This window comes from Myxocyprinus asiaticus, chromosome 41, assembly GCF_019703515.2.
Source record: "Myxocyprinus asiaticus isolate MX2 ecotype Aquarium Trade chromosome 41, UBuf_Myxa_2, whole genome shotgun sequence".
Lineage (NCBI taxonomy): Eukaryota > Metazoa > Chordata > Actinopteri > Cypriniformes > Catostomidae > Myxocyprinus > Myxocyprinus asiaticus.
Genome location: NC_059384.1, coordinates 16,017,722 through 16,041,059, shown reverse-complemented (window position 1 = coordinate 16,041,059; position 23,338 = coordinate 16,017,722). Strand labels below are relative to the sequence as shown.

Sequence of the window (23,338 nt, the reverse complement as noted above, 5' to 3'; positions counted from 1 at the left end):
TCTCTCTCTGAAAATGCAATATAAAATAATAAGAAAAAAAAACATGATTAAAATCAATAAAATAAAAATAAAAATAACTAAACCTGATTCTGGACTGACTTATAAAAAAAAGAAAGCTTTCAAGGGTCCTCTAAGATTTGTCTAGATTAATACACTATCTGTAAATCTGCCAAACCAATTGTGCACTAAATATACTAACCTATCTAACATATTAAGAGATACAATAGTTTACAGCCTCTTAAATAATGTGAATGTTCCATATGGAAATAACAAATTCACTTTGAATAATCAGTGATTATGCCCTTAATTGCAGCATTAAAGCAACAGAAAGCATACAATATTTAAAACAGAGTAAACTGTGAGACTTTACACACTCTAAGCAAAAAATACAACTGAATTGGTCTGCAATGTAGCCTTTTCCTATTCTGTAATATTTGTCTTAAAGATTCCTTTATTAATGCATCTCGTGAATGACTCACCTGACATGGTTGTCACAATATTTGGTGGTCTGGGGCCGGTTGAGGTGCACAGTCCGCGCTGTGGCATCTATCGGGTCCGCCTGGGATGTGGTTCCGGACATCTCATCCTCTGCCTTGCGGTAGCCGGCGGCCGAGCACGCGGGTCCTGCACCGTTTGAGTGATGGGAGAGAGGCGAGGCTAGCGTGAGTGCGCGTGAAAGACAGGAGGAAGAACAGACATTGAAATGTGGTTTACAGTTCAGTGCGGTGGACACTAACACTACTACTGTATGATGATGCAAGCGGCCCCTAATGTCAATGACGTTCCCCTCTGTGCACCGCCCTCCCTTTCATTTTGCACATCATCATTATTACCATCCCGTCACCAATCCAGCTTAGGCGCGACGCCCACGGGACCCCCTCTATTGCAAGTGTTGATGGGTGCACAATGGCGCAGCAAACACCACAGGCTTGTCACCTTTGAAGGGAACCTTGTGCATTTGTTTATCTTTATAAAAGCCCTTTTTCGAAGCGCTGGAAAAATGCTCCGGGCTACGAAGCGACATGAATGGCTGTGTCTCAAAATCTATCGAGCTGCCTTCCTAGACAGCTTTTCACACCTCTACACCTGACGCGAGCGGATCGTCGAGTGAACGGATGACCCGTTCTAATTCTGACGCACTGTAGAGCCACTCCAGCCACTTTTTAAAACCGTCCATCTTTAATGAAATGATTTTACTTAGCAAATATCATCGGTAAGAATTTGGTCAATAATATGATTCGTTATATATTTAAATAACTTCTGAACGTTACATCGAAGTCAGCTTGTGATATTTCTGCTCTCTGATCTACTCATTTAAAATGATCTTGTTCTAATTAACCATATGAATACGCAGTCATTGCAATAATAATAACAATAAAATAAGTTAATTTTATAAATAACAGGTTTTAACCGTTTTAACAGTCTAGCCCTGATTGGTCCGTTTTTCATATAGAACGTTCACTAGACGCGTCCGGTGTGTGCGCTCGACTCAAACGTTCTAAGTGTTGTCTAGGTAGGCAGTTCACACAGCGGTAAAGATAGTTTGCGGTTTGAAATTCAGACTTTGATTGGCTATAAACCCGCTATGCGCTGTCGTAGACATGTAAATAATGTTGCATTTTATTCTAAATGATTTGTGAATTCAGGTGACATCATCATCCGCTCTGCAATCGGTCGTTTAAATTTTTCAACTCTTCACTTTCTGATGCAAATAGCTCCAAAAGCTGAACACCTAGAAGACTGAAACCACTCTCATCTTGACCAGTCTGATTTGTGATTTTTTTCACATCAGTTTGTTTTCCTGTCAACCCTTTTTAAGTCCATGAGTCAGGACGGTGACAAATAAGCGCTCTTCACTTTCACATTTCCAGCAAACATGCAGATCAGTTTTTGTCTCAACCGTTTTTTACGTTCTGGAGTCAACACTTTACCTAAAAAATCTATGTTATAGGATTTGAGAGGTCTCATTCTTGAAACATGATAATTATGGTGGAAAAACACTAGTTTCACAAAGAATTGGATTTGTGAAAACTTTCACAGATTGATTTTTGTAATTTTAATGGCTTCATGCATATTAGCATTGTGAAAAATGAATTTTCTACGCCATAAAACCAATAAACGTCTTATAATTCTACAAAATGAGCACCTAGACGTGTCACACTAGAATTAAATAGACCATCCTGATTTGTGAATTTTTTCACAGATCAGTTTCTGTCATTTAACCAATTTTTTTGAGTTCTTGGGTCAACAGTTGAAAAATCAGAGTTATAGGCTGTTATAATTGCTCTGTGTTTTAGTCTTTCCCATTCATTTCCTATGGTGGGTCAAAAATGACCTGGAACACCACGAGTGTTACTTTTTTTTGTAACGTGGCCTAAACTCATTGAATACAGTCCAATTTTTTTTGTGTGTTCAGATGGCAAATGTAGGAAAAGTAACCAAGCCTTGGCCCACCGAGATGAAGGATACCATTTTTATTAAAGAAACAAAATTAAAATGGGTCAAATATGACCCGAACACCACAAAAGGGTTAAACAAAATAACTAGCTAGTTGACGTATCATCCATATCAAAATGTAATTTGTCAAAAACAAACCAGTCATCAAACTGAGTAAAATCAATCTGTGAAAGTTTTCACAAATCCAGTTGTGTGAAACTAGTGTTTTTCCACCAAAATTATCTTGTTTGAAGAATGAGACCTCTCAAATCATATAACAGATTTTTTTAGGTAAACTGTTGACTCCAGAACTCCAAAAATTGGGCATTCCATATTGGAGAAAAAAAAAACTGATCTGTGAAAAAATTCACAAATCATCAAGGTCTTTTTGAGCCTACTGTGACCTGTGAAGATGGCCAGTTTTTAGAATTATAAGCTGATTTCCTGTTATTACTCAAGGCAGTGGGGGTAGAGCAGTACGACGCAATCAAACGTGATAAATGTGATTGTGAAAGTTTTCACAAATCAGGCTCTATCTAAAACAAGTACATTTGCATGAACACAGACTGCATGTTTGCTGGAAATGTGAAAGTGAAGAGCGCTTATTTGTCACTGTCCCGACTCATGGACTTAAAAAGGGTTGACAGGAAAACAAACTGCTGTGAAAAAAATCACAAATCAGACTGGTCAAGATGAGAGTGGTTTCAGTCTTCTAGTTGTTCAGCTTTTGGAGCTATTTGCATCAGAAAGTGAAGAGCTGTAAAATTTAAACGACCGATTGCAGAGCGGATGATGATGTCACCTGAATTCACAAATCATGAAGAATAAAAAAAAACAACATTATTTACATGTCTACGACGGCGCATAGCGGGTTTATAGCCAATCAAAGTCTGAATTTCAAACCGCAAACTATCTTTACCGTGGTGCAGCTCACTAGGTTTTGGGACACAGCCGCTCACTGCGATTCTTTCTCAAATGTTGTCGCAGCAGAGATGTGACTGGAAAATAATTATTTTTTCCGCACGTAATAAATAATGTAAGCTATGTAAATAACAGCTCTGTCTGGATGTGACAGGAGAGTTTACCCAGCTGGTGTGTGGTCGAAAGCAGGCGTGGAGAGATGGACTACACGCGTCACTTCTCCCATTCCAGTCAGTCTCTCAAACAGACAAATGCCCAAACCCTCTCCCACCGTGTCATTTGGGCCACCTTGGGCAATCTCTGGACGTATTGTTTATAAGGTTCCCCTCTGCTGAGTCTATCCAGTAAGAGAAGATGGTTTATTTCCAGACAACGAGCCCTTCCATTCTTGCGTTTTGTCTTAACTACAGTGTTTACCCCGCAAAGAAAACAAGCCTTACATTTAAAGGTGCAGACACTGCTTGAGGGCCACAGCTGTCTAGCTCCACTATTATGGATTAAAACTCACTAAACGTGCTCACTGACTGGCAAGGTCACTTCATGCTCATTTGCTCCTCCTTGTTTTTATGAAACTGAAATTTTGCCTGAGGCCATACAATGTATATGAAAGTCAAATTGAGAGTAAAATATTATTAATATATTATTAAATATTATTACTCTTGTTAATAATAGAAGACTCAAAACAGTGGAAACAGTTGCACAGTTTAAGATACATGAAATAAGAAATTTTAAAATAAAATTAAAAATTTTTAAGCTTTAAAATAAAAACAATATCATACTTTATTACACAGCTCTCTGGAATACTAGATACTGATTGGTCAAATATTTTGTATAATGACCACTAAACTGTATAATTGAGCATTGTGAAGACAACCAATCACACTGTATCACTCTGTGACTTATTGTTTTAAAATAATTTCAATTCAAATTAATATTTCATGTTCGTTTATTTATACTTTACTCACCACAAATCTTTATAGTAAGCATTATTAGGAGAGAGGAGAAAGTAAGATAATATTTCCTTTTAAACATCTAAATATAATGCATTTAACGTGTACAGACAGGACAGGTAAGCAGGAGGTACTATAATAGAGGTGTGGCTCAGTTCATTTGAAAAATTAATCCATGTCTCCATATCTACCATTTCAAATGCTTGTTCAGTCATGCAAAACCATAAACAAGAGGGATAAGATACACACACACACACACACACACATCACACACACACACACACACACACACGTTTGCTCAGCTATGTTAATGGGGACTTACTATAGACTTTTATTGTTTCTATATAAATCTTCTATAATTATTGTAACTAACCCTAAACCTACCCCAACAAAAAACTTTTTGCATTATTTTGCAGAATTTAAAAAATCATTGTTTTTCCAGAATGAGGACATTCCAAAATGTCCTTAAAGGGAGGAATTTGCTTATTTTTGGGTACAAAATTGTGCCCAAACTGTAGCTACAGTAAGTAGGTACATACACACACACACACACACACACACACACAACCTCTAATGCTATGGAGGGCCATACTTCCATCAGATCATCTTGGTTTCTGAGATGGTATTCTGCAGGCAGGGTGCTCTTGCTTGTAAACAACATGATTAGTGGTCGACAGATATATCACAGAGGCCGATAAATCAGCTGATATTCTGACTTTTTTAATTATCGGCATTGGCCGAGAGTCACGTGATGCCATGCAAGGTTCGGATGTGTGAATGGTGAGCTCTTCACACTTTTCTAGTTTTATCACTATTAATGTCATAAAACGTTGAGATTCGATACACTCTGTTCCATAACTGTTCTAGGAGGACAATATGTCAAAGAATTCAAAATCCTCAGGCTCTGGAGGCATTAAAAGACACTTACGTGCTCAAGCTGACACCCCTGACCAGGCCCCGAGCCTGGGAGTTGATTTGGTTGGAGAAATGAGGGAAGTTCGGCGAGAATTGTTGAACATGTCGGCAATGCTGACAAAGGTCGTTGCTGACTTGGAGGATCTTGCTGTAATATGTTGACCTTTCACTGCCATGGAGATTAAATTCACTGAGGTGGTTACAAGAGTGGGGGATGTTGAGAAACTGATCGATTATCTGGAGTCATCGGAGAGGGAATTATCTGCTAATCCGCTAGCGACCAAGGTGGGATTTGGAGCATGTTTGGGAGAAGTTGGATGACATGAAGAACCATAGCCGGCTGAGTAACGTCCGTATTGTTGGAATTCCTGAGGCCGAAGAGGGTCAGGATATGGTGAAATTCCTGGATGGGCTCTTTCCAAGTCTGTTCGACATAACAGGCCATAAGCTGGAAATCGAGCGAGCTCACAGGGTTCCGGCTCGGCGATCCGCTGAGGGACACAGGCCCTGATCAATTCTGGACAAATTTCTGAGATCATCCGACAAGGATCTCGTGTTATGTGAGGCGAGGAGTAAAGGAAGTCTTTCTTGGAAGAACCACAGCATTTTCTTGTTCCCAGACTTTGCAAATTCGACAAGAGGGAAACGTGATCAATTCAAGGAATACAAGAAACTCTTACATCAGTGGAAGGTTGCTTTTGCACTGATGTTCCCGGCCAAATTGAGAATAGATGCTAAGGATGGCTGTAAAAAAAACATGTCCCCAGCAAGCAATGTTAAAGTCAATGGAGTAAGTTATTTTGTGGTACTCATGTTGCAGCCGAGTGGACCGACTCACTGAACATCCATTTGACTGTCCGAGGAAACTGAGCGCCTTTTTTTTTTTCTTTTTGTGCTGGTTCCGCCTAGCGGCTGAGTTTGTTTTGCGGAGTAACACTCCTTCGGGACAGTTTTGTGGGTGATCTGCACGTTCTTTGTGCTAATGCCTCCTATTGGCTGGAGTTTGTTTTGTAGAGTATTTCTTGCAAGTCATTGGAGTGATTAGGTCATTTGTTGCACTCATGTAGCAGCCGAATAGGCCGGTTCACTGAATATTTGTTTGACTGTCCAAGGAAACTGAGCGCCTTTTTTTTTTTTTTGTGCTGGTTCCGCCTAGCGGCAGGTCATTGTTTTGTGGAGGAACACACCTTCGGGACTGTTATGTGGATGAATCTCCACATTCTTTGTGTTTATATTTGTATAGAAACACCAGACTTGAGCAATCCAACGGCAAAGTTGTCACGGGGACTCTCGTGGTGCACAAGGACTGTTTGAGTTTAGAAGGATGGACGCCAGTTGGCGCTGTTGTGCACGGGATTAATGTGCACGTTTTTCTTTTTTCTGTTTGTTTGGTTCGGGGGGAAGTTTGGGGTTTGATTGTTGCACTAATGTTGGAATGTGGTCTTTATAATTTTGTTTTTGACACACAATCTATTTTTCTAATATGTCAAAATGTCAAATGTTAATATGAGTGGATTGTCTCTCTCCCCGAGGAATGTGAATGGGTTGGGGCACCCCATAAAAAGAAGGAAGGTTATTTCTCTTCTTAAGCTTAAGAAATATGATATAGTGGTTCTTTAAGAAATGCATCTTTCCCTGCAGGAAGCTGAAAAATTTGGGAAGATATGGGGTGGACATGTTTTGTTTAGTGCTGGCTCAAGTAAGAGCAGGGGAGCCATTACACTTATAAGTAAACATCTAAAATTCAAATGTCTCAAACAGATTAAAGATAAATTAGGAAGAGTCATTATTGTTTTAGAAGAAATTCAGGGACAAAGTCTTATTTTGGCTAATATTTACGCACCTAATGTTGATGATCAGGGCTTTTTTATAGATCTTGAAGGGATGTTGCAAACCGCTGGCACCCTTTCATGATATAATATTGGGAGGAGACTTTAATCTTTTGATGGACTCAGTCCTTGACCATAGTGAAGCAAAAGTGTGTAAGCCCCCTAGAGCAACGTTGACGCTGCACAGGATGTGTAAAAATCTTGGTCTTACAGATATTTGGAGACTTTTGATGTAGTCCTGGTAGGGACTATACATTTTTTTCATCAGGCCATAAGATTTATTCTAGAATAGATTTTTTTTTATATCCAAGTCCCTCATTTCATCTGTTGTTGATTACTCAATTGGAAACATTTTAGTCTCAGATCATGCCCTGGTGAGTTTAGAGGTGTTGCCAAATATGGAGAAAAGGAAATCATATAGTTGCCGCTTTAATGTATCCCTTTTGAAAAATCCTGAATTTCAACAAATGTTAAAGGCTGAAATCAATGTTTATATGGAGACCAACTGGTCCTCAGTATCCTCTGTGGGTGTGGCTTGGCAGGCACTTAAGGCAGTTCTTAGGGGTAGGATCATACAGTATGCCTCATTCATCAAAAAATCCAAAGCACGAGAACTTGTGGAGTTGGAAGGGAATATTAAAAGTGCAGAGGCCTCAGAGAATTGACCTGATAGAAATACAGATATAATACTAATACTATTAAGGTGGAGTTTTGGCTATTCAGGGCAAGACAGTCATACTTTGAGTCGGGGGACAAGGCAGGAAAACTTCTGGCTTGATATATAATCTTTTTCTACCATTCCCTCAGTGAAATCTGCTGGTGGTGAAATATTTACCTCAGCCATTGATATTAATAATGCCTTTAAAGAGTTCTATATTGATCTTTATAGTTCCACATCTTTGTCTACTGATGATGATATTAGAAACTTTGTGGAAACATTAGAACTTCCTAAACTGACGGCTGAGCAAAACAATTCTCTTGATTCTGAGATAACCTTGGAGGAGTTTAGTGAGGTAATTAAGGCCTTGCCTACAGGCAACAAAATGCCTTTTCGGTGTCAAGTGAGATGGCAGCGACCAGAGTCTGATCATTCGCCACTGACCACGATTCTGACACCTAATGTTATCAGAAAAGCTACAGCCTCGAATAAACCCCACCTGATCTATATGTATAAGAGATGTCATAACTTTACTTAGTGGCCCAAACAGGGCATTAAGTATTTGGGTATTTTGTACCCAGCAAATTTGTGTGATTTAGTCAATTTAAGAGTTAATTTTGACCCTTTAATAAAAAGGTTTTCGAGCAATGTGGGCAGGTGGGCTTCATTACATTTATCTATGATTTGGAATGTTAATGTTATAAAAATGAATTGTATTCCAAAATTCAACTACCTGCTACAGTCTCTCCCTATAGATGTCCCCCTCTCTTATTTCAAGCAATTTGATAGCATAACGAAGTCCTTCATTTGGAATGGTAAACAGTAAGTTGCATAGGCCGATTGACAAAGATGGGCTAGGCCTACCCAAGATTTTGTTTTATTATTATGCATTCGGTCTCAGACATTTGGCTCATTGGTCGCTTCCACCTGAGAGAGCCCCTCCCTGGTTTTGTATTGAACAGGAAATTCTTGCCCCTATTTCGCCATTTTAAAGCCTTTCTATCAAACTAATAAAGTTAAGTTACACCCCGTTATCTCGCATTCGCATTATGGACAAAAGTGTCCAGAGTGTTTAATTCAGACATTTATTTAAATGTTGCCTCGAGCATATGGCTGAACCCAAAATTATGTATTAATAAGTCCCCTTTCTGCTGGTCAGAGTGGATTGTGAGGGAGGTTAATACAGCCGGTGTCCTGTATGAGAGTGGAGTGTTGAGATCCTTTGAAAATTTGGTTCAACATTTTGGGATTCCCAGATCTCAGTTCTTTAGATATTTACAGCTGCGCCACCTGCTCTGTATTATTTTTGGGAGTAGTATACACCCCCCTAAAGCGGCAGATGCTCTGGGAGTGGTGATTACTGCTTTTGGAAAAGGTCATGAGGCATCAGTGTACTACTCCCTGCTAATTCAGAGTCTGGGGGACGGAGCTTTAAATTCTGTCAAAAGATTATGGGAGAAATTTTTAAACTTGGTATTGGAGGAGGGAGAGTGGGCTAGGATTCTAAAAAACATCAAGTCTGCATCTAGAAATGCAAGGGTGCGCCTTATGCAATTCAAGATTTTACATCGATACTATTGGACCCCCTCTAAATTGTATAGGCTTGGTCTTAAAGACACACCCACTTGCTGGCTATGCCAATCAGAAGATGTTTTTTGGTGGTGTGTTAAGATCCAAGAATTTTGGTTGAAGGTTCAGAGTTTTATGTGTGACGTATTGGGCACTCAAATTTCATTTTGCCCCAACCTCTATATTTTAGGCAATGGGGCAGTCACCAATATAAAAATAAACACATAAAAAATTGGGTCCTAACCAGTGTTATGATCGCCAGACAAATTTTTTTAAGGGGATGGAAGTCGGCAGGAGAGCCCCCATTTCAGAAGTAGTGCTCGGAGATGGGGAGGGTGGCGGCTTTCGAAGAAGTGTCATCTAGAAGACTGGGGAATTTGGATTCTTTTGTTGGGAAATGGGGCAAATATTTGGCATTCTCGGAGGGCCCTCGGGGAGGGGCAGTGGAGAGAGAGGTATAGTTATTAATGTGTGTTTATTATATAAACATACGTATCGGCCTTGGCTGATAAATTTTCCTGTTTGGCTGATTTTGTGAAACGGCTGAGACATGTAAACAACCAGTCACGGCTCATTTTGTTGTTACGTGCCATCATGTTACTACAATAATAGACCAGTGTGCAACACAGTGTCATTTAAACGGTCCGCATATCAGAGCCACGACAGATGCGTTTGAGCTCATCATGTTATAGTGCTCGACTGTTTCTTTCTCCCTTTCTCTCCTGAGCAGCTGAACTTGTAACTTTTTACTGTCTTGTCTAATGATAAAAGGGCAAATATCAATAAAACTAATATCATATACCATCTGCAAATACTATGTGCATATCTCGTTTACACAGATGTAATAAATAAACCTCAAAAAAATTGAGCAAATCCAGCATCCTGTGGAGCACTCATTTATTTACCTCTAAAGCATGTATTCTATCAGCCTCTCCTCAGTAGTTCCCTGTCACTTTGAACTTTCTTTTCTAATGATAAAATATCGATAAAACTTCTATTATATACCATTTGCAAATGCGCAGATATGTCATTTAAACATATGTAATTCACAAACCTCACGAATTTTTTTTTAGCAATTTTATGTTTATGTTATTTCAATACAAGTTAAGCTCAATCTACAGCATTTGTGGTATAATGATGAATACCACAAAACGTAATGTCCCTCCTTTTCTTTAAAAAGGGTTTGATGGCAGAAATGTTACGTTTATAATATTATTAAAGAACTACAATTCTACAATTTGAGCTGTAAAGTTGTTTAAATCATCATTTTTATAGTCGTTTTAGGGTTTGTTGACATTAAATCGTCATGGCAACAAAGCTGTAAAACTGGATATAACGTTACACAGAAAAGTTTAGCAAGCAATTTTATCACACTGAAATCATATTAACACACATATTGTTTATGTCTTGTGGCTATAATTTTGAAACAGTGAGTATTTTAACGTTTACAGATTGGCCCCATTCATTTCCATTGTAAGTGCCTCGCTGATGTTTTCTTTTTTTTTTTTTTTTTTAAAAAGGAGGGGCAAGTAAAAAAAAACATTTTTTGTGGTAATCAATATAATGCCACAAATGCTGTTGATTGAGCTTAACTTGTTTTGAACCCAGAATATTCCTTCAAGTTTTGAGGTGCATGATGTAAATATAGACCATTTCAAGATGGTTTAAGGAAGTGACTTCTTTTTGTTCCTTGAACATTTCCTGCTAGACACGAACTGCATTCCAAACGAGATAAATTACCCTCCGAAGGGCACTTTGAAAGGAGAACAATCATGATAGTCATGCTGTAAGATTGCTTCAAACTGAATATCCAATAAAAGTTTGAGCCTCACACCTTTTAGCTTTTCAAAGCTCTCACAGTGGATGGTAAAGTCTTCGAAGGGAACAGGGCATAGGGATGACTATTTCTTTATGGAACGCACCCTCATTCAAAACAACAGCATGAAGCTCTTCATTCATAGTGACTAACATTATTTACTTTACTAATATTAACACGATTGTCATAAAATGCCATTATTAAAATGTGGAACATGTTGTTCGGTGACTGGATGTTCCCTGGATAACTGGAACTAATGGAAATTAAAGTGTTTAGATCTCTGAAAAAGCAAAGACAAACGGACACATGAACTGCTTCAGTGAAGCAAAACAGCTGGATGGATACATGCAGTACTAACAACTGTAGCATACATATTATCTAATCAATTTCATTGCCTCTCTTGCGTAGATGCACTTGGTTTCAACAACACGTCCGGATAAGTCACTTCAGGTTTGATGTTCTTTGAGAAAATGTGTTGACTCAGAGTCTTAATTAAAGGATCCGGTAATGACACCTTGTTGTTTATTTTCAGTTTTTGCAAATATCTTGTTTGTTCTGTTTTGTCTAGACTCTAAAAGTACGTGCTAGTCATTTTATTTTGACAGTTCTGTGTTGCTGCTACCGGAAATGCTTCTAGGCTAGACATGTGCAGTAGATTTCTAATTCCTTTGTTACTGTTTAAGTCCTTAAAATGGTCTATAGCAAGCATAAAATCTCTTTGGTGTCAAGCTTGGCCACTTATAACTATCTTGCCACTAACTGAGCAATCAATATACTTGCAATATACAGTGTCATATTTTAGCGCTGATAACAGTAGCTCATAAATGCGATTTTGTCTAGTTATGATATATAGTTTTTTATCTTCCAAGGTGACACTTAATTGTAATATGGACTTCAAAAGTGAGCTGGTGGCCTGCCTCACCAAAAAAAACAAAAAAAACATATAAAGCAAAATGCACAATAGAAGTTCACCAAGAGTAGAAGTAGAGATAATTCCTTAGTAGAATCAAATATGGACCTGGACCAAGGAATCAGGTATAACCCACTTTTCACCACATATCTCATATCCCACTTTGAATGATCACTCTCTTCCTCTCACATTTTCTCCTTACTCCACTTATTCTTCCCAAGTCAGCTATTCGCACTTAATGATCAATATAAAGCCCATGAGATGCTTCTTCGATTTTATTCAGCGACAGATGAAAGCCTCACTTACTCAAAAATGGCCAGGCAGACGAACAGTTAGTACCTGATTAACATCACAGAACTGTGGAATCAGCATCATGTTGGGAAATGATGTGCAGTACACTGACTGGGCACATAACCAACTTACTCAAGTTTCATAATGGACACAGACATTTCAGTTATGATTAGTTTTAAGTTGTCCTAATAACACTATGAAGTTGATTTTGCACTTAAACAATAATAAAAAAACAATAAACACTAATTGTTCAGTTTTCATGAACAGAATATAAATAATGTGTGCACCGCCCCCAGCCAAAAACTCTTGTCAACAATTGGTAAAAGAGAGTTTGGCAGAGCATTTCAGCTTAAAAACAAACACAGAAAGATTCTTAATATTCATAATATTCTAAAATAAAACTTCCATTCTACAGAATTCTGCACATTTAACCTCAGAAAAACATCGAAGATTCCACCTGGGCCTGTTGATAACTACATTTCATGCATTTCAAGTCAATAACATATATGCTTATGATTAAGTCATGTCTAAGTTTGACCCTTAGCACTATACAGGGTAAGTGTGGTCATTTGGCCATCTGCCAGCTTTTCACCACAATAAAGCAGCTTGCTTTTAAATAATGAATAGACCTGGTTTGCATTATTCATCACAATGCATTTGTACCTGTGCTCACTTTACCTGCTGCATTCTCCTGTACCGCATGCATTCATTCAGTGGCCCTCTCTTATTCCATGCAATATCACTGCACATCTCTCCACTTGTATTATACTATGATTAGTCTCACTTTGGTCATGCTGCTTAATATGCATAATATGTTTTTCTCTCTAAAAGGCATATTAAAACATAAAAAAACATAAAAAACTGCAGTTGTTTGCTTTACATGTTGGTCAGACAGTCTCTTCCTGTCCAAATGGGCTGTTCTTGACCAAAATAAGTAAGCTGCAATGTGGACCAGTCCTTATGCTGTTAAGTCAACAGACTGGCTAAACGAGACTAAACAAAACCCAAGCACACAACAAATATTAAATGCTCATGAAGACTCTTAATAATTAATAAACTGCATGCTACAGTCACACTCTAAGCTTCCAGAAAGGAGCTCGCACATGCGTTGGCATGGCCACTCCACCAGAAGTTCAGAAACCCATTACCTACAGAGCCCCGCCTAGACCTGGTGTGCCCTCGGCGTGACATGTTAGTCCTGTTGCCACGGTGACCCACAGGTCCCTGTTGCCCCCGAGGCTAGGAATGTGGGATGCACTTGCTGCTTGGGTCGCTATGGCGATGGAAAAGGTGAATGAGGAATTAAAGCCTCTTACAGGCACAGTGACCAGGGTTAATAATCCTCTTTCTGTCAGCTCTGCAACTTCACCTGTGTCTAATCCTGACCGGGGTTTATCCCAGAGCACAGGTGAGACTGTTCACTTTACACCACTAGGCATACCTGCCACCCCCAACCTTATGCAAAAGCCATGCAAGCATCACAATCTAACCCTTTGCATACTAAATGGCACACAGCAAAATATAATTTTCTTAATAAGCATTTTGGTCTTATTGTACTGCAAAATATCTAAACATCCTTAAACAAGATACATTTCGTAAGATATTAAGACTTGTTTTCAGAGAATATATCTTGAATTAAGTTTATTGTTTTAACCCTCACTAAAACAAGAAAAAACTGTTTGCTAAATAAACTTAATTCAATATACACTCACTGAGCACTTTATTAGGAACACTATGGTACTAATAAAGTGCCCGACGTGGTCTTCTGCTTTTGTAGCCCATCCGCCTCAAGGTTCGACATATTGTGCATTCTGAGATGCTATTCTGCTCACTACAATTGTACAGAGTGGTTATCTGAGTTACAGTAGCCTTTCTGTCAGCTCAAACCAGTCTGGCCATTCTCTGTTGACCTCTCTCATCAACAAGGCATTTCTGTCCGCAGAACTGCCCCTCACTGGATGTTTTTTGTTTTTGCACCATTCTGAATAAACTCTAGAGACAGTTGTGCATGAAAATCTCAGGAGCTCAGCAGTTACAGAAATACTCAAACCAGCTTGTCTGGCACCAACAATTATGCCACGGTCGAAATCAAATTTTTTCTCCATTCTGATGGTTGATGTGAATATTAACTGAAGCTCCTGAGCCGTATCTGCTTTATTTTATGCACTGCACTGCTGCCACATGTTTGGCTGATTAGATAATCACACGATTAAGTAGGTGTACAGGTGTACCTAATAAAGTGCTCAATGAGTGTATATTCTCTTTAAACTAGTCTTAATATATAATTTGATTTTTTGCGACCTAAGTATATTTATTTTGTTTTAAGGATGTTGTTTCGATAGTTTTGCTGGAAAACAAGACAAAAATAATGATAAAGAACATGATTTTTTTGTAGTGGACACTACACCAAACACCTGAAGGACTGATATTTTGCCGCATCCCTTGATGCATGCTATGTCTGTGTGGATGTGATAACATGAACGCCTATGCAAGTCAGATTAGTCAGCAGGATTATGTGTCAGTAGGGCTGGGTGGTATGAGACAGTAGAAATGTGTCAACTGGAAGAGATTTTACCGTTTATACCACTGTAGAAATAGATGAAGTATAGTTGTGCATCTATCAGTGGGCTGGACTGCTTTACGTTATTTCCAAATGCGACAAAGAATCCTTGAGTAAAGCGAAAATACAGAGCGGAAAGAAGTGTTGTAAGACACAACATTAAGTGAAGTTTAGTATTTAGAATAGGAAATATCCATTTTATAATATTAGTTTTATTATTTTGGAGGCTTTTGTTTTCATACCCAAAAGTGTTCAATAATGTGAAGCTGTTTTTGCACTGACGTATCGTTTATATTTTAATAGTCTTTTCTTTAGGTCTGCGTGTTCCTCAAGTTCCAAATAAAAGTGAAAATGATCAAAATAATTTTACTGAATTTCCAACAAAAATAACTATACTGTGATATAGGCGTCATTGACAAATAAGGTTGTCCAAGGTTATAAAAACTAAAAACCTTTAAAAAAAATTAAAATAAAAATCTGTTAAAAACACTTGTATCAATTTCATAGGAATGTTTGTGTTCTGTTAACATTTATAGCATTTCCTTGGTGTAACCATCAAGAAATGGTATTAAAAAATGTCCTTGCACCTTGCCCTGTACCATACATGCTCTGCTCATCTGCTGTCATCTCTGCTTTGTGCCGACAAAATAGTTTAAGTATTGATAAAATTAAAATTAAAATTTTTCATTCTAACATTGCTGTTTTGTTAACTACAAAAACATTTGAGTTGTAAACCTTAGACAAGGGTCGATGGTCAGACTGCTGATTATTTTGAAAATGAGTTCACAACACGAGATGGTAGCATTGTGATGTGGCCTTTACACCATGGGATGTTAATTCATTTTCAATACTAAATGAACAATCCGAGTCCGCTTTTACAGCGGTTACCACATGTAGGGCTCTATGATTTCCGCGATGAGGAAGTATTGAATCCAGTCATAAAAATGGCAGTAGCTACATGTATACAATGCAAAATGTCTTGGAATTTTACGTATTTGGGGGAAAAAAATAATGTTTGAATGCACAAATAATCAAATTAAAATTACAATGTCCTAGTGTGATTTTTATATTGCAAAATTCTGCAATATAATTAAATAAATATATAATCTGCATGTGCTGTGTGCTTTAAAATTAATGTGTGTAATGTATTCAGAAAAAATAACCATTCAATAATCATAATATACATCATGACCTTTCTTGTGTTTTTCCTTAAACATTACACCCATTGGGCAAATAAAATGTCCTGGAAATGGCCTGGAAAATTGTGCCTTGAAAAGAGTGGGAACGCTGCTTTTTTTTCTTTTTGTCACATGACAACCGAATGGCAACCTGCGTGTTGGTTACACCATCTGACTTTGATTTTGTGGCCAACATTTTTCTAAAATTGTACTGCTTATTTTTTTTTAAAGAAATAATAAAGATATTACAAACTTTTGACAATTTATATTTTTAAGAATTTCAGCTTTTAATGAGACATTTATTTATTTTTACTGTCTCTGGATAGTTACACCACTTTTCTATTTTTCGTCATTTTCTTCTTTTAGAGATTATTTATTTTTTTCAGTTTTTTTTTTCTTTTATTTTAATTGAACACGTTCATTATAGTAGAGGTGTAACTGTAGTACAGTTGTTGAACTGCATTTTTAATCAATTTTTAAATAACAACATTTATGAACAAAATATTAATGTCACGTCACTGACCCATATTCGTATGCTATTTTGAAGATTCTGGCCATACAGCCCACCCCATGTATCAGTGTGAGTGGAGACAGTTAGCTTTTATTAGTCTATCCATGCAGTGTGGACTGAAGGAAGGGGTGGCTTCATGCACCTGTGAGGCTCCAAGCAGTAGCGGAAGGCAGCATCCCACTTGGGGAGGGCACTCACTTTTCTCAAACCTGTCTGCCAGACGGGAGCGCATGTTGGAGCCCATGGGCTGGTCCTGCTGGACGGGGGAGTCCTGGCTAAGAGGGGTCAACACTAACTGCTCTGGAGGAGCCCAACAAGCGTTGCCGTAAGAAAAAACAACACACAAGATATCAAGTCAGTTAGAGCAATACACTCTTAAAATCTGCAAGGGTTTGGAGGATGAGAAATGGTGCATGGTACAAGAATCACCATTCTAAGAATCTTTCTTTTAATGAAATGCGTTCTTTAGTGTCAAGGGCTTTTTGACAAAGAATCTTTATCTGGTTGACTTCCATTTGTGTGTGAGTTCAATATTGTGCCAAATACTATAAACACAACATGAAACAAATACATTTTTCTGCTTGTTTTTCTCTATCTATGAGAAACTGCACTGATATTGTCTGACATAAAAAGGGCACCTATATGCAGCACAAGATTAACTTACAAGTCTCTAAACCCACATTAACTCATGAAGCAATGCTTCTTCTAAAGATGTGTGTTAGGTTTGCTCCTTGAAATGTCTTTAAATTCAATTTGTTGGATGTAATATTAAAAAAAGGCAGAGTCTAGGTAGAAAGCAATTGTGGCACTCTGTTAATCTTAATATGGCTGGCAAAAGTATTTTTACAATAATTCAAACAGGATTTATTTTGATGCAGGTGTGATCTCAGGATTTAAATGCTAACAGTGTACAGACTTGCACATGCTCGCCTAAACACAGCTTTGTATTATAGTATGATACATATGCGTTGTTATGTTGTTACAATATGTATCATTTGTTGTTAGTCAAACAAAATAATAAGTAACACATTTCTGACACAACCACTTCCCACTATAGTCAAGTCATTTTTATTTGTATAGCGCCTTTCACAACACACATTGTTTCAAAGAAGCTTTACAGAAGATCATGCATTAACAGAAAATGAAACCATAATATTTATAAAGTCTTACAGTCATCATTGTGTAATTTTATTAAATATGATTATGAAGTGTTTATAAAAATAAGTAATTAAATAATAATTTTATTTATAACTCCAGTGAACAAGTCGAAGGCGACTGTTGCAAGGAACACAAAACTGTTGGTTAATGGAGAAAAATAACCTTAGGAGAAACCAGACTTACTGTGAGGGCCAGATCCCCTCTGGCTAACATCATGAATATAATGCCAATATTACTTAATTATGTGCAGTACAAGTCATGGTTTAAAATTATTAAACTAAGTAAGTGTTAAGGGTCAGTGTTTAAACACAGATTATGTAAGAACTGTAAGATGAATGACTAATGTCTTTGAAGTTCATCCTGGATTAACTGCAGAAGTTCATATAGATGCATTGTCCTTTGTTAGTTGGTTGATGAAGGCTTTTGTTGGCAATTTATTGATAGTGTATGTATTCCATTTTAAGAGCGTAGTCCATCATTAGACCAAGGTGATGCAGGCCGAGATCAGTGAGGTGCTTCGCAGTTCAACCGGCCGGTAATTTCGGTGAGGTCTATACTAAGTCCAAGGTTCAGGCAATGGCATGTCTTACGGTTGGAGTTGGCATCAGTTCATCCTCTGAGGTCCATCGTAATAGACTGAAGTGATGTCTGGCTGGCACCGGCTGCATTTTGTCATCATCACTCAGAGACACGTAGCAGTGGAGTCCGATACCAAGCAGGAATAGAGCTGGATCCGACCAGTTCTGGTGACCTCGGGACTATATTAGCCATATGCTAAGTTGACTTGCTTAAATTTTAAATTGAATATGAAATTGAAATTTGATTTCTCTTGTACATTCAAAGTCCCCTTAAAGTACCTTGACAAGTGCAGCTCGATTTGGTGTTTTGACGTATTTATCACTGAAACAGGAAGTGGGGGCGCGACATGACAAAAGACTCATCCCATTTTTAAAAAACAGCTGTAGTGATGTGGGTGTGGTCGAGCGACGTCTGTGGAGAGCGAGGCCAGGAGAGGAAGAACGGTAAGGTTTGACACCTGGGAGGAATTATCTCTAACAGCTGTTTTGTGTTACAATGAAGAGCTGGACAGATATAAAGAGCAGCCAGAGCGGCAGTTGGGGGGAGACAGAGACCGAAGTCTTACAACGGTGCGGACTGCAGTGTGACTTATGTTTTTGTTAAGAAGCTAATAAGTTTTCATGTTTAAGCTGAAAAGCGACACTGAATAAAATCCCCTTAAAGTGTGTAAGCTGGTTCCCGCTTCCTCATTCCCTTAAACTGACCTGAAACATGTCACAGTGGTGCCAGAACCCAAAAAGAGGAAGGAATCACCACTATGGAGTCCTCGCCGCTGGCCGAGGTGATCAAGACCCTCACTGGTATCCACCAAACCCAGCACCAGGCCCTCCTGGACCTGCGAATGGAGCAAGAGCAATGGTTCCAGGTGCTCCTTCAGGCCCAAACTGAGGGCCAGCAGGTGTTACTGAGTTTAGTACCCCAGGGGGAAACTTTAGCCGCGACCCCGGCCACAGTTTCGGCCATCCCCACGTCACCCTCGTCAAGATGGGCCCGCAGGATGACCTGGAAGCCTTTATCGAGTTGTTCGAGAGGACGGCCAAGTTCTGGGGATGGCCCAACAACTAGTGGGCGGTCCGCCTTTTGGCGCTGTTGACCGGGGAGGCTCAACTTGCGGCCCAACAGCTTCCAGTGACAGACCTCCTGCAGTACGAGAACTTGCGACGAGCCACCTTGCAGCGGGTCGGCCACAGACCAGAACAGCATCGCCAGCACTTCCGCACGCTAATGCTCGGTGAGCTCGGCCGCCCGTTTGCATTTGCGCAACATCTCCTGCTGGCGGTGGCTGCTGGCAGCAGGATGCGACGCCATCGCAGTGATCCATCTGGTGGTGCTGGAGCAATTCATCTCTCGACTGCCGAAAGGGATGGCGGAATGGGTCCAGTGCCCCCGCCCCGCGTCACTGGATGAGGCCGTCCAGTTGGCTGAGGAACACTTGGCGGCATATCATGGGGCCAGCGAGCCCTCTTCTCTCTCTCTTTCACCCTCCTCCCCCTCCTATTTCCCCTGTCCTGTCCCTACTCCCTGGGAATGAGAAGTGGTTCCCCCAAAACCTGCTCTCCAGTCCCGGGAACCTTTTAACCCGCCGGTCCCCACTATGTCTCTCCGCTCTCCTCCCCATGTTCGTGAATCCACTGCTGCGGGTGTGGGAAGCCTGAGCCGGTCTGCTGGAGCTGCGGGGAACCTGGGTATTTCCAGGACCGATGCCCCATGATGGAGGTGGGGGCATTGGTCCGGATCCTCGATGTGCCATAGGCTGCCCCTGATCGAGCTGGAGCATTCAGTATACCAGTGAGTAGTAAGGGGGGTACATACAAAGTCTTGCTGGATTCAGGTTGTAATCAAGCCTCCGTTCACCAAAGCTTGGTTCAATCCGAGGCTTTGGATACAGGCTGGCGGGTGAAGGTAAGGTGTGTGCTGGGGGATATCCAAAATTACCCTTTAGTGACGGTCATCATTCAATTTCAGGGACAAAAGCATTGTGTTGAGGCTGCGGTTAATCTCCGCCTCTCCCATCCACTAATCTTGGGTACGAATTGGCCAGCATTTAGTAATTTATTAAGGGGAATATGTGTGGATGAGTCCTGCAACAAAGCGTATCGGTGTGTGGTGTGTGATTCACTGGCTGGGGAGGCGGTGCCAGGGCCATCTACATCTGCTCCACGTCAGGAGGACATAAGGGAGGGGGAAGTCTCGGCTTCCCCAGCCCTTAGAGGATTCTCCCTCTGGAGCAGACGTGAGAGGAGACCCTTAGGCATGCCTTTGACTAAGTGAAAGTGATTGATGGTCAACGCCTCCAGCCAGACATTGCACTTGCATATCCATATTTTTAAATTAATAAGGATCGGTTGTATCGAGTGATGCAGGAAACTCAGACAAAAGGGGGATACAATCCAACTGTTAATACCACAGAGCCATCGGGAAATGTTATTCCAGACAGCTCATTATAATCCGATGACGGTCACTTAGGGCAGGAAATGACACTGAACCGTCTAATGGCCCGTTTCTATTGGCCAGGCATTCAAGGGGATGTTCGCAGGTGGTGTGCTGCATCCCATGAATTTCAGTTGGTGAATCCACCGGCCACCCCAAGAGCGCCATTGCGCCCCCTTCCATTCATCACAGTTCCCTTTGAAAGAATTGGTATGGACCTCATCGGGCTACTAGAACGGACAGCATGCAGGCAGGCATCGCTTTGTGTTGGTTCTTGTGGACTATGCAACTCGTTATCCGGAAACAGTGCCTCTGCGCAACATTTCAGCGCAAAGTGTTGCGGAGGCACTCTACAGAATCATCTCCCGAGTGGGTCTTCCAAAATAAATCCTCACTGATCAGGACACTACGTTTATGTCACATACACTACACGAACTGTATGAATTATTGGGGATTAAACTGATTCGGACCAGCGTTTACCATCCCCAAACGGACGGCTTGGTCGAACGATTTAATCAGATCCTAAAGAATATGATTCGTAAGTTCATGCACGAAGATGCTTGAAATTGGGACAAGTGGCTCAACGTCCTATGGGAAAATTAGGAGGAGGGACCTTCAAACAGCAAAAACTAAATTCAATACGTTCTTGACCTGAGAGCAAAACTCCACACACTGGGGCAATTAACACAGGAGAAGAACGTCAAACCAAACTGTATAATAGGGGTACTCGACTACGGGAATTTACACTGGGAGATAAAGTCCTTGTATTGCTCCCCACATTGAGCAAGTTGGGGAAATCGATTGCGGAGCACGTCAGATTTACCACCTCAACCTCCTAAAACTGTGGAGAGAAGTGGTCTCTGTGACTTTGGCGATGGTGGTTCTGGAGAGGGAGATTTAAGTGGGCGTCCTCACTCTCTGGTCTGATACCAAGCAGGAATGGAGCTGGATCCGGCCGGTTCAGGTGACCTCGGGACTATATAAGCCATATGCTAAGTTGACTTGCTTATTTTTGACCATTTGAAATTGAAATTTGATTTCTCTTGTACATTCAAAGTCCCCTTAAAGTGCCTTGACAAGTGCAGTTCGATTTTATGTTTTGACGTATTTACTGCTGAAACAGGAAGTGGGGAAGGGACATGACAAAAGACTCATCCCATTTTTTTTAAATAGCCCTGTTCCCCTCAAAGACAATTATCCTCCAGTGTGGGAGCTCCAGATAGATGAAAGGCGATAACAGTCAGTCAGAACTCACTTTTTAAGCGTTTCTTATTGGAAATTCTGTTTGGAACAACCCTACAACATGGATTGTGCTTCCTTCGAAGTGACCAGCGAAAGAATAATCAGTGCCAGTTAAAACACAGCCAAATGAGCTAAACCAGGGTTCCCCAATTAGTTTTCACCAAGGGCCAAATTCTGTCAACAATACAAGCCAGGGGCCTGACGCTGACTACCACCACTGGAGTCGCAAGTTCGAATCCAGGGCGTGCTGAGTGACTCCAGCCAGGTCTCCTAAGCAAACAAACTGGCCCGGTTGCTAGGGAGGGTAGAGTCACATGGGGTAACCTCCTCACTATAATGTGTGGTTCCCACTCTCGGTGGGGCTTGTGGTGAGTTGTGCGTGGATACCGCGGAGAATAGCTTGGGCCTCCACATGCCCTATGTCTCAGTAACGCACTCTACAAGCCACGTGATAAGATGCACGGATTGACGGTCTCAGACGCGGAGGCAACTGAGATTCGTCCTCCGCCCCCCGGATTGAGGCGAGTCACTACGCCACCATAAGGACTTAGAGCGCATTGGGAATTGGGCATTCCAAACTGGGGAGAAAAGGGGAGAAAAAAAACAAAAAAACAATACAAAGCCAAGGGCACCTGCCTTCAATGTTTGACAAAAGTGCTTGTGCTGCCATTATTATTATTATTATTATTGTTAATATTACTACTATTTTTTTTTATCAGTATTAGTAACCTGTTTTATTTATTCAAATAATAATGAACATTTTGTTTGTATACAGATACTGTACAAAATTACACAACTTTGCCTGTTGAAAATTAAAAAATGAACAAGCAAAAAAAAAAAAAAAAAAAACTTTAATGTACATTCTGGATCTCCGTGTCCTCCATGCAAGTCAACTGTTCCAGCTCATCTCCAAACGGGATCTCCTCCCTGCACTTTCCCTAATTGCTGTATTAGACCTATTAGCATTAATATTGTTATTGTTCTTACTTAGATTTTATATGGGTGAATCTGTACCTGTATCAGTTGACATCTACTCCCCATTCAATGAGAGAAGTGACAGCGACAGACTGAAGCAATACCTCTGATGTTGGTGCTATACTCTTTTGAGACACTGATCAAGATGTGTACTATCCTGGTTCTTGATGACGTTCACTATAGAAAACAATGACTCACAGATGAAGGTGCAGCTGGTACCACTGAAAATTATATCTTATATAATATACTTCAACCGCTTTGTACTGCAAACATAAACCCGGTCTGTTTTTAAAGGTCTGCTTGTGGTGTTTTGTTTTAATGTACATTATTCAGTATATCACTGCACCTGACATATTCTCCTATCATTAAATATAGCAGCGAGGTTCGGCAATTCGTTTACACTAAGCTCG

General features: G+C 40.0%; 1 protein-coding gene across 5 annotated transcripts in view; it reads right to left on the bottom strand.

Moving 5' to 3' along the window:
- LOC127431439 (phospholipid-transporting ATPase IB-like) overlaps nucleotides 1–23,338 on the bottom strand; it is a 102,219-nt gene that overhangs the window by 71,812 nt on the left and 7,069 nt on the right. The window contains exons 2-3 of one of the 5 annotated variants that reach the window (XM_051681825.1): nucleotides 16,743–16,844; nucleotides 480–657 (exon numbers count right to left, since the gene is read on the bottom strand). The exons of 1 other annotated variant lie outside the window; for it this stretch is intronic. In XM_051681825.1, coding sequence (XP_051537785.1) covers nucleotides 480–657; nucleotides 16,743–16,844 — 280 coding nt within the window. The remainder of the gene's footprint in view (nucleotides 1–479; nucleotides 658–16,742; nucleotides 16,845–23,338) is intronic. 3 more of the 5 variants (XM_051681826.1, XM_051681827.1, XM_051681828.1) reach the window with 3 other exon arrangements.